The 15,275-nt window shown below is 44.0% G+C and overlaps 1 protein-coding gene across 1 annotated transcript; it reads left to right on the forward strand.

Moving 5' to 3' along the window:
• Positions 1-206: 206 nt before the first annotated feature.
• ntf4 (neurotrophin 4) lies at positions 207-11,535 on the forward strand (the record flags this gene model as incomplete). Its single annotated transcript, XM_084329064.1, has 2 exons — positions 207-589; positions 10,005-11,535. The coding sequence occupies exon 2, from the start codon at positions 10,024-10,026 to the stop codon at positions 11,533-11,535; it is 1,512 nt and encodes a 503-aa protein (XP_084185190.1). The 5' UTR covers positions 207-589; positions 10,005-10,023.
• Between the last annotated feature and the right edge of the window lie 3,740 nt (positions 11,536-15,275).

Here is a 15,275-nt window from a genome sequence, read left to right on the forward strand (position 1 = left end):
GTGGTATTGGATATCTCGGCTCTCACAGATGTTACCCGTCCTGACTTCTCTGTCCATTACTTCTTGCTGGGAAAAAAAGAGAGGAGAAAAAAACCCTCTGCTCCCCGTTTTGTCTTCCAGCCGCTCCACAAGAAACCGGAGTCGAGACGCGCGTTAGGCGGAGTTCAGATCACTTAAAACATTTGGCATTCTCCAATCATGTCCTATAGTCCTGTGATCTGTTTATATCAATCGGTAGTTATTCAGTCAGTTGAACTGAAATAGCCTATTTTGGATCGTGGAATATCAACTTCTGGAATATCTCACAATTGAGGCGCATTGCATGTTGACAGACAGTTATAACTGTGTCTGAAAGCGCGCTCGGGGTAGTTTGTGGTTTTTTCCCCATTCACTTTTCTTTTTGTCGTCGAATTTACGCGTGGACTACTAAACGACGAGCCGATACAAATGCATGCGAATGTAATTGCTGTTTTGTATACTTACACGAAGTGTTTTTGAGGGGTTTCACCGGTTGGACAACTGGCGACCGGACTCTATAATCAATGTGGTGTCCGCTGGAAGGACGCGTGGTCCGGATCTTACCTAAACGGTAGGGGATTAGAATTAAACTTTCCCCTGTCAGTGTGTTAATTTGTGTTTACCTGTGCATGCTGTGTGATTCATAAAATCAAAGACGTATGACAACTATCTGCCACCGCAGTGCCAGTCAGCATCATTTCATTTTCTTTGGCAATCAGTCAATCATATTTCGCATTTTGTTTTTCTTGGCAATCAAGTGAGAGAGAGAGCTACCGCGACTCACGATCCAACCCCGCAGGTGAAGACCACACACGTTGCCCGCTAATCTCTAAAATCGTGTCAATATTTAAATTGTTAAATTTAAGTTAAAGTTAAATACACGAAAACGTTTCAAATGACAAGACACAATTAAACGTGAACTGTAATTACGTTAAACAATGTTACTAAACCGTGCATTTTGTCAGCCATTACATCTTATTTACACAAGTCTACCTTAAACCCATAAATTAAGCAACATGACAACATTGGCTTCTTTTATTTCCGAGTGGGCCGATTCTTAGATTACAAGACAAGTCGTACTACATCTATGCGATTGTTATCATATATCTCATCATAACAATGCTACTTCTCAACTTTTGCCTTCACGCATCACACACACACACACACACACACACACACACACACACACACACACACACACACACACACACACACACACACACACACACACACACACACACACACACACACACACACACACACACACACACACACACACACACACACACACACACACACACACACACACACACACACACACACACACACACACACACACACACACACACACAGATCATTGATTTAACTACCCATGTAGAGCCAAGACTCAGAGCCAGAGAGAGGGGTATGGGGAGAGAGCAGAGTAGTTGATATGAAACAATAGAGCTGGAGTAAGTGGAGTTAATGGGATGTTTGCACAGTGGGACAGCAGCAGGACACCATTAAACTAACACGCACACGTGAGGCCAAGGCTTTTACTGAGAAACCAAGACAAACATTTACGCTGTGTTTTCCCTGTGTCACACAGCAGGTGTCACACCCCACTCCAGTGACCTCTACCACAGTCTAACGGTCAGACACATTTCAGCCACTCTGAGCTTTGTTTTTGTTAGTCTTTGTGTGTCCTCCTAGTGTATCATTGAATAGGAGTACATGTGTGTGTCTATCATAGAATAGGAGTAAATGTGTGCTTTGAGATTCTAAGTCATGGCGTAGGTTACTCCATGCAACAGGTATAACAGACTTCCAAGCGCGCACACATGTTTATTGGGTTTACACAACTTCAAAACAGTCAGGAATAGGCCAACAGGGGCCTCGTAGTTGTAGACAGACAGAGTACATTATCTGTCTGTCAGGTGGGTATCGCTGACATTAGCCGCACATCACAGGGATGAACTGTTAACAGGCTAATGGCACAGTAGCTGTCAGCCAGATGTGAGCCTGCTGCTGCTGTAAGGCATCTGTTTGGGTCCTGGCTGGCTGTGAGACCCTCCCCATCAAGTCTCACCATTCCCCAGATTCCTTCTGTCCTCTTTCATTCACATTGCTCGATCCAGTTGAACGCACAGAGTTGCAATATATAATATCGGTTAAAACGTCCTCGACTCAGGAGTCAACCCGACTTGCCAGGTGTCAAATGTATTTCGCGGGATCCGTTTTCTGTTTCAACATGTTTATGTGCAGTACATACAAACAGCAGTTGTAGTTTAGAGTGAACAAGCACGTGGTGGTTCCATATCAAGGAGGCGGTTTTCTGTGCATTGAAAGTGGCTGGATGGGAGCCCGGTTCATGTTCTAATTTGGTCTGGAAATGTCGTTTGTTTATTCATTCTTCTTTTTTTTTTACAAGTTAGTTGGTCTTTTCTGTTATTTCTGGCGATGTTGAACTTGTGATTGGAGTATATCCTGCTATTAATCTATTCTGGGAGAATCTAGACATATAAGAGATTAACATCATTTAAGTGGGTTTTATTCATTTAGTGGCCCTGTATAGGAGCTTTGCCACTTCCTTCAGAGTTTGGAGGACTTTTGTCTGGTTCGGACAACGTTTGGGAATTCTGTCCGGTTGGAACTGAGTTTGGGAATTTTGTCTGGTTGGGAGAGGGTTAGGGATTTGTGTCTTGTTGGAACAGGGTTTGTGATTTTTATCCGTTTGGGAATTTTGTCTGGTTGGGAAAGGATTTCCGACTTTTGTCCAGTTGGGACAGGGTTTGGGGATTTTGTCCGGTTGGGACAGGGTTTGGGGATTTTGTCCGGTTGGGACAGGGTTTGGGGATTTTGTCCGGTTGGGACAGGGTTTGGGGATTTTGTCCGGTTGGGACAGGTGGGTTTGGGGATTTTGTCCGGTTGGGACAAGGTTTGGGGATTTTGTCCGGTGGGGACAGGGTTTGAAAGTGTGTGGGAGTCTTGTCCCAATGGCTGAGGAGGAGTGTGTAGGTCCTTGTCTAGCCTTGCACAGAGCACAAATGATGCGTGTCATTGTAGCAAATGGAGCATGTTGATGAGCTGCTGCTGCATGGTTTCTACACCACAGAGAGACACAAGGGATACAGTCTCAGCGCGCGTGTGTCTGCCTGCCTGTCGGCTTGCATGCCTCTCATGTACTGTTGGAGAGCTCTGTGGTGGACGCTAAAGAAACACACAAGCCCAGCCAACTCACCTACCAAACACACACACACACACACACACATGATTTGAGAGATTCCTGCGCCGTTGATTGATACGGTTTTCATCACTTTGTGCCTTCCCTCCTCCTCCTCCTCTCTCCAAGACAGTTTGCCAAGCTAGTATCTTCCTATACCTCTCTCTCTGAGGCGAGCAATACTGTAATTGCATACTGTGTGTTCATCTATAATTGACACTATGGAGCAGGTTCTCCTCTAGGGCCATCTCCGACTCCACCCTCGTTTCGCGTCGCTTCGGAAAACAACAGTTGTGTTTGGAGGATCAAGAAAAGAGGGCGGAGTTTGTGATGAAGTCCCGTGTTCATTGGCAGGCCCACGGTATGCCAATCAGTGGGCAATGTTGGGCTGCGAGAGAAAACAGGAAACGCGTAGTGCTTTGGTGCTCGGTGTGATCTATGGTTAGTAACTCTCTGCCTGCCAGGGGGTGGCCGCATGAGTGATGTGTCAGACACCCAACCCCTGTTGCTCCACTGAAGCTGAATTGTGTCCAGGGTGTGGCCGTGTTTAGCGTACGTCCTGTCACTGTGGCTCTCTTTTCACACTCTCACTGCTTGCCTACACACACACACACACACACACGTGCACATGCACACAAACACAAACACACAAACACACATTCTTCCCCACGGATACTCCTGCGCTTTTCTCTCCCGTCTGCCTGGGGACACCTAGAAGGAGCCTGCAGCCAGAAAGCCCACATCACTGACATTCTGAGCATTCCATCTATTTCAACTCTATCTGAATGACCTTCTCCCTGCTTTAGGATGCATAACAGATAAGGTTTACACTAGGGATTTCCCAATCGGATCGGTAAGATCGGTATTGGGGCTGATCCCGGTATATATTTTAATTGATCGGTATCGGCTTTATTAAGCCTAATCAAATTCCAATCCCTTTTTTGTTAAAAAGATATTCATGAAAACCATTAAGGGAAAGCTGTGATGCAGGCTATGTATTTCTCTATTCAATTACCAAGCATATGTTGCCTACATTGGACTGGTTGTGGTTGTACTAACTTTAACACTTTAAGTGCCGAAAACGTGTTTAGGCGTCCTTCCCCGCCATGCTCAAGTTGCCGAGGACGCCGTAACTCGTCTTTAATATCAATATTTCAAAAATCTGTGATCGGAATCATATTTTCCATCTGCAGCCTTCACACACAGTTCTGAGCTCCTCTCAAACCTCTAGCGGTTCAAGAGCGCCATCTGGTGGCCGATCGGCAGAAGCGCCAAACAGGAAGTTATGTGGTTGAAGTGCTGATCGTCCATATTACTTCCGGGCACTCTCTATAGGTCCCGGGACTCGATCTCGACACAATACATAGCGATCCGTTGCCAATAACTCGATAAACAACATGATTTGGACGTATATACTATTATACAACCTGGAAATAGATCGCGTATTTCTACATCCCATAATAGGAATATTTCAGTTCCACGCTCATCGTCCAACGGCGCGAGGAAGATACGGTAAGATTCAGCGTTATTTTTGAACGTGTTCGATATAAACTGCTCTGATGATCATATCACCCACACTAGATGCATGATATAACGCTGCCCACGGAATTATAAACGATCCCCCGCCCATCCGGTCATCATCAGATGATACGTAGAAACTTCTAGAAGTACGTCCAATTGAAATTTTTGATCTCGCACAGATTCCTACCAAATTGTATTTCATCATCAATATAATGCATTTGGGGCTATAAATCACGTTCTGGAGAAAGCTGCAGAAAGAGATGAAAACATACTTATACTTTAGACCATATTTTACTATGAATATGTGAATGAAAAAGTTTAACGTTGCTACACAATGAACAATACATATAGGACCTTGAATGGGCCCTAATAATGGCAATTTAGCAATAGAATTTAAAAAGTTATAGCCCTGCAAAGAAGGGGAACTTTTCCATAGACAAATAGAGCTGGCAAGGGATGGTATATCATGAATTTAGCCTTAGGCAATCAAAGTGTTAATGTACTTGAAGTGTGCACTGTGCTGCTATTATTATCTAGGAAAATACAAATATAGGATCAGGACTCGGTATCGGCAGATAACTTGATATTAAATTACTCTGATCGAGATCGGGGGCAAAAATACTTGATCGGGACATCCCTAGTTCACACACACCTCATCAGCCTAAGGGATCTCCTTCTAAAGAGAGCCGCGTCATTATGCTTGACGTACTTGCTGTGCTGCGTGTCACATGAATATGTAATGCATAACTTGCCTGTTATTAGTCAGAGGTTAAGCTCAAAATGACCTAGATGACTCGTAGCGATTAATCTCACTCACCTCCGCGCAAAGGTCACCGCACACCTGGGGCGAAAGGACAATGTCGCATACTTTATATAGACCACAGTCCCGCTTTTAATACAATTGTCCCCTCCAAACCTGTGAAACTACAGGATCTGGGTCTTGACGACCACATATATATTTATTAGTGCTGTCACTCGATTAAAATATTTAATCTGATTAATCGCATGATTGTCCATAGTTAACTTGCGTTGCAAATTAATCATATTTTTATTTTATTTATCTTTTTATCTACCTTAAACAGATATTTTTCAAGTTCCAAGTTTTAATACTCTTATCAACATGATAGTCAACAAATGCTTGCTTTATGCAGCCATTTAACACAAAAGGATGACCCTCATGCATTGCAAATTTGCATAAAATTCAAAACAGAGTGATGCACAAAATAACTTAAAAGAAAATAATAATTTAAAACAATGAATAAAGTGTGCATGAAATAATAGGGGCAAGAAAATGTTAGGAACTTGTTACATTCACCCACACAAGGGCTGAGGACTCACCCCCCCCCCCCTCTCTCTCTCTCTCTCTCTCTCTCTCTCTCTCTCTCTCTTTCTCTCTCTCTCTCTCTCTCTCTCTCACACACACTCCCAGCTCTCTTTCTCTCTTGCCCCTTCCTCATCTCTCTCACCCCCTCTCTCTCTATCTCTCTATCTCTATCTATCTCTCTCTATCTCTCTCTCTCACACACACACACACACACACACACACACACACACACACACACACACACACACACACACACACACACACACACACACACACACACACACACACACACACACACACACACTTTGAGTCAGAAACAAACATAGTATCAATGAGAGTATCAATAATACACCACCTGAGTGAAGTCTAGTAAAAAAAAAAAAAAAATTATTTGTATTTTTTTAATTTTAATCTACTTTTTCCTCCCTATTTCCCCCCCCCCCCCCATCCCAATTTCGTATGATCCAATTCTACCCTCCCCTGTCTCGAACGTTGTTAGACCATGCCTCCCACTGGTCGGCTGCAATGTGGACAAAGCCTTGCATCACGTGTCCCCTCCGGTACACGAGGAGGCAGCCGTCGCATCTTTTCACCTGAACAGCGCGATCTCTCAGTGGCGAGGTGTAACGCATGGGAGGCTCACACTGCCCCCGATACTTCCTGATTCTGCTGTACAGGCGCACCAACCGACCTGTAGGAGTCGCTGTCCACAACGTCCGATCCCCACCCACCGGCTTTCCCACCCCCTAATACTGCCGATTGTATTAGTATGAACGACCAGCGAAGCCGGAAGCAACGCAGAGAGCTGGGCTCGAACCCATATATTTATTTTTTTAAAGTTAATTGTGAGTAAAAAAATATAATAATAATACCACGTTAACTTTGACAGCCTTCATATTTATATATTTGAGACATTTTAACGAACAGACCACAAGAGATCAACAATCACACGACTATCCACACTGGTGCTGAGCACAGGCTCCTCCCAGGGATGTGTGCTAAGCCGCAGTATGCACATAGGACTGCACTGCCTTGTATGAAAATAACAAATTTATATTTATATTTGAAAGAACAAAGTGGAGCCCACTCCTATTGTTAATAAATGGAGCAGAGGTTGAGAGGGTCGACTGTTTTAGAAGTTTGGCATGGGAAACAGTGTTCTAAGAAACTTCTATAGATATAGATAGCGCTATAAAAAGTATTTAAACATATTCAATCACTGTACGGTATGATAGCCTGACTGTCATGGAGCGTAGATCATTGGAGAGAGTGTGCTGCGGAGACTGCACACAGCGTTGTTGGTGCTGATCTCCCCTCCGTAGAGGACATCTATTACTCTGGAATGCGCTCGCACACAGCGGGGATTGTGGAAGATCCGAGCCACCCAGCCACCGAGCTGTTTGTCCCTCTGCAGTCCGTCAAGGCAACAACAAGCTGACATTTCTATCCGAGCACAGTGCGCGCCTCCACAGCATGGCCCGCTGACTGACAGAGGCAGCATTAAATGTACTGGCTCTTTATTATATCAGAAACGTGCTTGCACAACTACAACGTTCCATATGACTGAGTTACATGTTTGCACTTATTATTACTATAGTATTTTTTTTTTTTTTTACTGTAACTCCTGTAGTCCTTTATTGTATTGACTTGTGTAGATATACTAGGGTGCATATGGATGTACTGTGGATTGTATTGACTTGTGTGTTTCTGCTCATGTTCTTATTGTACTTTTGCATTTACCTATTCTTTGTATCTTTAAGCTCCGCGCACTCTACATTCTGAAGTATGTATTTTTTATATCTACAAATGGCAAATTGACGCCAGACTTGATGTGACAGTTACCTCTACGTGGCTATAGTGTTCTGTCTCTTTCACATTAATAATATTCTTGTCAAACTTGACGTACCAAAACACTCGAGGAGTCCTCCACACTCCAGTAAGCTTTTATTGTTGTAACAGAATGGACAACTGTTGTGATTGGAGGATCAAGAAAAGAGGGTGGGTTTGAGATAGGTCAGTTGGCTCTCTTGAAGTAATCTTTCTACATTCTACATTCTTCTACACACCAATATGAAAATCTTGGCCGATATACTGTATTTCTCTTATGGCCTATAACTGATATGTACTGATAAGATATCAATATGATATGGTCTGTCTAAAAAAGTTCCCAGGGTAATCCAATTACTAAAAAAGTGATAAGACATGAAAACACAGTAAATGGAAAATAATGTGGGATACTGCTGTTACCAATTCTGAGTACTATTGGCTCTACTAGGATTGGGCCGATGGACGACGACTACGGAGCCTACTGAACATTGTGACTTTACACTCCTTTCATAGGAGTGATTTTACACTCCTTTTATAGGAGTGATTTTACACTAAGACAACCCCCCCCCCCCCAACAACGATATTACACATGGTATCGGATTTTAGTATTGGGGAAATACTCAAATAACTATACCTTGTTTTGACCTGGTATCTGTATCGGTGCATCGCTAAGAATTATCTCTTTATTTCTGCAGTCTATTTCAATGCCGTTGTAGATGTGTACCCACAAACAAAATCCATGTGGGGAAAACATTTATAAATAAAGAATTTTGCGCAGCTAGACAGAGAAATAATGATGATTGTTCACTTCTGCTCAGTTCTGCTCATTGGACCGATAAATATAAAAACACTGTCAGCCGATATATGTTTGCTGATATGTATCTGCCCAGTTTTGTTCATCGGACTGATAAATGAATAAAATAAACACCAATATGGTCCGATACCAATATGGTTGTTGTTATGCATCCCTATTCTGATTGTTATTGTTCAATGTTAATTGTACCACAGTCTTATGATGACGATACTATTATGACTATTTTAACCTCCTCAGAGTCGGGCTATAATTGTTATGATTATAATAGGATGTTGCCTCTTGTAAACAAGACGTTATATTTCTTGGAAAAGGTGTGGTACACACACTCACTCAGTAATCATGCCTACCGATTTCTGTGTTCTGTGAAAATGCTTCTTCCATGGAACAAATGTAACATACTGTGCTCAAGACTACAATTATATACTCTCAAATGTAAGTGTATACTGTAGATCAATAATTATCAAGCTATGTGCATAATCCCTCATTTATGGTCTCGATTTGTCTGAGTCACTAGTGACAGCTATACTGTAGATTGGATTGTCTCTATTTGCCAAACCACAAACAACCTCAGTTATTCTACCTGATACAACCTGGGCTGAAGAGGAATTTGTTTTCCTTCCCAATACCATGTGAGGCTGAACACAGTTGAGTAACTGGCTGGTTCCTACGTGGATAAGACTGTCGACGGTTTGACATTTTTTCCGTTGAAGCGAGTAGCTTGCGTCTCATGTATAGCCGTCACCACTGACTCAGCCAAAGGGAATTCCTAGAAAGAGCTTAAACAACAACAAAAACGTCATGCCCATAAAAGTTGAAATACAAGTTTTTACCCTTTCGAATGACTTGTGTTCTAATCCATTTCCTTTGGCTGTGAAATTTATGATTTGCATACATACCAGGGTGTCAGTGTCTCCATCTCGGGGCCAATTCCCTCCAGGCAGCAGCATCTACAGTTCATAGCTGAACATCGCACACAGGGAGAGAGGGCGACCTTCCTGTACTTGTTGCTATTTTCCATGAGTTCTGCCAAGACTTTAAAGCCATACCTTGGCAGTTACAGCAGTATGGCAATAAAACTGTGGTGGGCCAGCAGTAAAAAGCTCATTATACATTTTAATTGAGGGTGCCATTGTAACTTTAAAAGCTAATACTTGCCTTGTTAACATAACAATCTCTTTCTTTCTTTCTTTTTCTTTCTTTCTTTCTCTCTCTCTCTCTCTCTCTCTCTCTCTCTCTCTCTCTCTCTCTCTCTCTCTCTCTCTCTCTCTCTCCCTTTCTCTCGTCTACACTCTTATCAGTTGATACGTCTTGGGAGTGATGCACTGGCTTCCCCTGGTTGCCATGGTGATCGCCTCGGCCCTGCCCTTCCCTCACAGCCCTGTGTCCAGAACCGTTGCCGCGACGACGACAGAGCCTGGCACAAGCCCCGGCGGCGGCAGCAGCAGAAAGGACAACGATGACCCTCCCGGTCGCCTCGCAGCTCTCGCCCAGCCTCACGTGGACTACAACTTTGGTGGAAGTGCCTCACAAAAGGCTCTTAGCAAGGACACCGGTACAGAAACCCAGGGCACGATGCGTAACAAGGACTACAGTGAACCCTCTTTGCATGGGGAGCTTTCCCGTTACAAAGGGAAGAGTCGAGAGGAAAGCCACCAATCGAATAGCAACTCAATTAGTGGTGACATAAATAACATCAGCTCAGATGTACCTGCTGCAGCGGGAGAGCTCAGGACCTCCAGCAGTAACCGTCATAAAGACTACAGTTCCCAGGATAACACTGTCCCGGAGGACTACGCACCCGACAGCAGCAGAAGAGATGACGCGCATGTCGCAGATTTTGATGTGAAGGACACATTTCCTAACTCTGTAGATGGCGGGACGGAGAGACGCGATGACGTCAGACCTTTAAAGACCCGCGTGACGGAGACCCATAATGTTGCCGGTGACACCGCCGGTTCCCAAGGTGGAAGAGGACCGGATCACCTCATCCCCAGACAGCAGCAGAGCGACAGAGCGGAGACGGGGCCCGGGAGCTGGGGGGCACCAGGAGCGGGACAAGGACCGGAGGAGGGCTTGGGAACGGAAGCAGAACCCGGTCTCGGGATTGAGATAGAAAGTTTACCGGAAGGGGACGACATGCTGTTTCTGGACGCACACCCGCGGGTTCTGTTCTCCCCCTCCCCGTCGCCTCCCAGACACCCGCCTCTCCTCCTCATGCTGGAGAGCGGCATGTCGCCGGAGGAGGAGGCGGAGGAAGAGGAGGAGGACGGGTGGGAGCGGACAGACGGACACATGGAGGGCCACGGGGACCGAGAGAGCGACAGGAACGGGCCGCTGAGCTGGGCGGACGCCCTCAGAGGCGCCAGTGAGGCGGCCCGTCCCGTCATAAGGGACAAGCGCTCGCACCTGTCCGACACCAGGAGAGGGGAGAGGTCAGTGTGCGAGGCAGAGAACGTTTGGGTCACCGACAAGAAGACCGCCATTGACCACTACGGTCGGACGGTCACCATACTGCCCGAGATCCAGACGCAGACGGGGGCACTCAAACAGTACTTCTACGAGACGCGCTGCCGCAAGCCTGAACAGCGGAGGGACGCCGCGGGGGGGCCGTTGCGGGGGTCGAAGGCCGCCAGCCCGGTGGTAGGGCCGGGGGTTGCCGGGGGAGGCTGCCTGGGGGTGGACAAGAAGCAGTGGGTGAGCGAGTGCAAAGCCAAGCAGTCCTTTGTCCGAGCCCTCACCAAAGACGCCACCAACAGGATTGGCTGGAGGTGGATCCGCATCGACTCGTCCTGTGTCTGTGTGCTGCTGCACAGGGTTGCCAGGGGTTAGGGAGGGAGGAGGGAACAGCTGGGGAGGACGGGGTGAGAGAGAGTGAGAGAGTTGGGACTTTTGGTGGAAAAGAGAAGGGGGAGTGGAATCTGACACAGAGCAGAACAACTGTGACATCTCCCCCCGCAGCTCCACCGGTGGCCATATTCACACGGTCACACCATTTTGCTCTTATGTCATGCTCAGGTTGGGTTCCTTTCCACCCACCTTGGTTTGGATCAGGGTGGAAAGGAACCCAACGTGAGCGTGACATAAGAGCAAAAGGGCCGCCATGTGAATATCGTCAATCAAGTGGCTTTTCCTCAACCTACCACATTTTCCCCGTTATCTCTCTCTCTCTCCCTTCCTTTCATAACCCCACCCTTGAATCCAATCCAAAATGACTACACAAAAACAAGAAGACCTCAACACTAGATCTTAGAGAAAGTTGTTATATATATATACACAGTATATATATATATATATCTCAAGATAGTGATTTTACAAAAGTACTGTTTTTTTATGGTTCATTATCTTTACATAATGTAAGTTATTGTTGATTAGTGTGTAAGCATGTGTATGTCTGATATTAATATATTACTTTATATGTGTACAATATGAGAACGGTATGCCTTTATGTATAAAGCTATGTATATCTGTGTGTATTTATAGAAGAAGGTTTCATGGAGTAGTAGGTTACTACCATGTAAACTGATGAAAATTCCAGCCTTTGGTCTGCTCTGGTTGTTAAAGGAAAGAGCGCCACCTACTGTGTGACTATTTCACTGCCCTAAACCGTTGCCTATGTAGTATGGACTACCATGGAGTTCACAACAGTGCTTCATCAGATTTACATACAGCAACAGTATACAAAGCGGGTGCGATTGACATATTTCAAACCACACCCCTCTTTTCTTGATCCTCCGATCACAACTGTTGCTTTCCTTGTCCGAGGGAAGCAACAGTTGTGATTGGAGGATCAAGAAAAGAGGGCGGGGTTTGCGATAGGTCCAATATTCATCCTTTTTTCTGTTACCTCACTCTAGAACCACAGAGTATATTTTGTTAAAATACACTAAGGATTCATTCTTAAGCTGCTGGTTTGTTCGGTTTGCCTACCAAACACTGTAATAAAGGATCTTTGTATTCAGCAAATGTATATTCACATTATGTAGTTGCACAGCATCTTTACTTGTGTATTGCTAAAATGTAACTCCCTGAAAGCCAGGCGTCTCTTGTACAGCATCATATGAACCATTGCACTAAAGAATCCTATGAGTCCGTTTAGAATTTGTTTTGGACAGCATATCTATTTGCTGTTTTAAAAATCAATCCAAATCACTTGGAGTGTGATATATCACTAGAAAGCACTCAACGTCTACTGTCTTTAACTATGAACGAACACAACACTCTAACTTACCATCTTTAGATAATAAAGTACTCAACCTCTACTGTCTTTAACTATGAATAAACACAACACTCCAACTTACCATCTTTAGATAATAAAGTACTCAATCTCTAAACGGATTAACTATGAATAAACACAACACTCCAATTTACCATCTTTAGATAATAAAGTACTCAATCTCTACTGTCCTTAACTATGAATGAACACAACACTAACTTATCATCTTTAGATAATAAAGTTTGAAACCATCGTTCCTCTGAAAATGTCAAACGGACTTGTGTGGTTCTTCGTCTGAGGTACTCATGTAAACCCATCCCTTACCTTAAACCAGTGGTGCAAAGTATTTTTACTCACATACTTGTACTTTACGTGAGTATTTTCATTTTAGGGAACTTTGTACCTTTACTCCACTACATTTCAAAGAAGAGATTGTACTTTTTACTCCACTACATTTATCTGAACCCATCAGTTACTAGTTACTTTGAAGAAAAATATTTTGCATAGAAAACATGACAAGAATCTATGAAGATTCTTGAAGATATTTGAAGCCATGTCGACTTCAAGAGTATGTAATCAGAGCAGCGTAACTGGACCACATACCACTTTAACATAACCTTTAATCAGAGCAGCATAACTGGACCTATACCACAACCTATAGAGGTCAATGGCTCGAGGCTTGAATGCTCTCAAGCACTGGAATACACAAACATGTAGAATGCAAACCTTTACTTTAGATACGTAACTACATTCAATATCAAATACGTCTCTACATTTACTTAAGTAGGATTTTGAATGGAGAACCTTTACCAGAGTACTATTTTATCTGGGTATTTCTACTTTTACTTAAGTAAAGGAACTGTGTACTTCTTCCACCACTGCATTAAACTCACTGGAGACCTCAAGCCCCATTTGAACCCTTTCACTACCACACTACCAAAGGGTTAACCCTTTCACAATACAGAATAGTAACCCTTTCACTGCCACACAACAAAGGGTTAACCATTTCACAACCACACTACAGCAGGTTAACCCTTTCACTACCATACACGGTCAGTAGTGGTAGTGAAAGGTTAACCTTCTGTAGTGTGGTAGTGAAAGGGTTAACCTTCTGTAGTGTGGCAGTGAAAGGGTTAAACCGCCTGTTGGACGTGATTCATGAGATGCCTGGTTCTTAGTGAATCTCTTTGGTAAATGCATTTCATGTGTCGTTCCTTGTTTTGTGGCATAATAACGTGCCCCCCTCCCCCCAAGCACTCATCTGTTTACAAATTATAGGACAAGACCACAGTTGCATTTTACTACATGCCGGCACGCATGCACACATCCAGCATTGAGACGGAATGATACAGTTCTGATGAAAGAAAATGCGGGAGCTTTTTGCGATGATCGGAAGATCCTCCAGGATCGCTTTATTATTTTCTTTACATCACCATCATCATAATAATCAACGTCATCATCGTTATCATTTATTTTTCAGATGATATTTTCCATTTGTATTACTATCACTTTTTATCATGGAAATCTTTTTAAATCATTGCACAGTTTGATCTCAAAATGTACACATACAGTATGTGACCATCTTTCAATGTTTTCATATTTACTTTTTAAAACTAGTTAAAATCAAGTCGGAATCAAGAAGAAACGGAACATGTACATACATTTATCCAATACATACATAAAGAAAATAAATATAGTTATCATAAAAAATACAACTGAAAAAAATACACACATTTTACAAATTGATCCCCAGGCTCCCACCCACGTAGGTTTATTATACAGATATATATTTTTTTTAATGACACTTCATATCATCTTCACCACCGAAAGTTTAGTTCATTGTCATCTTGGTTGTTTGACATGCATCGTAAACACAGAGGCTAAAGGTTTTCCTTCCTGGACTTCCTCAGTCTCCGCCCTCCGCCCCCTCCCGTCTTGCTTCTCTCCTGTTCTTCACCCGTAAGAGCTGTTGGGTTTTTTGTTATGGCTTGTGTGTGTTTTGCGCGTAGTAAAATGACTTCGACCTTGTCCTCCGTCCCGCTTCCTCGGGCTGTTTCGTCTCTCTCTCTCTCACCTCTCCTGTCGTCTTTCAGGAGTGCACCCCAAGAACCTGAGCTGATGATTACGGTCATAAACTACCAGCACCACATCAGGTGGACTAGAAGAGGTCAGGCCTTTTGAATTAGAGCCACAAAGGGGGGGTAACCCGGCCCCCGACAGAACGCCCTGCCCCGCTATACTTAAAACTGACTTTATGGATTCCTATTAACTACTGAATGACATCACAGCCACAGAGTACAATGCCTCTGTGTGCACCCCCCCCCCTTGTCCCACTGGGGCTCTGGCCTTTGATCTC

This window comes from Notolepis coatsorum (assembly GCF_963971535.1).
Source record: "Notolepis coatsorum genome assembly, chromosome: 14".
NCBI lineage: Eukaryota > Metazoa > Chordata > Actinopteri > Aulopiformes > Paralepididae > Notolepis > Notolepis coatsorum.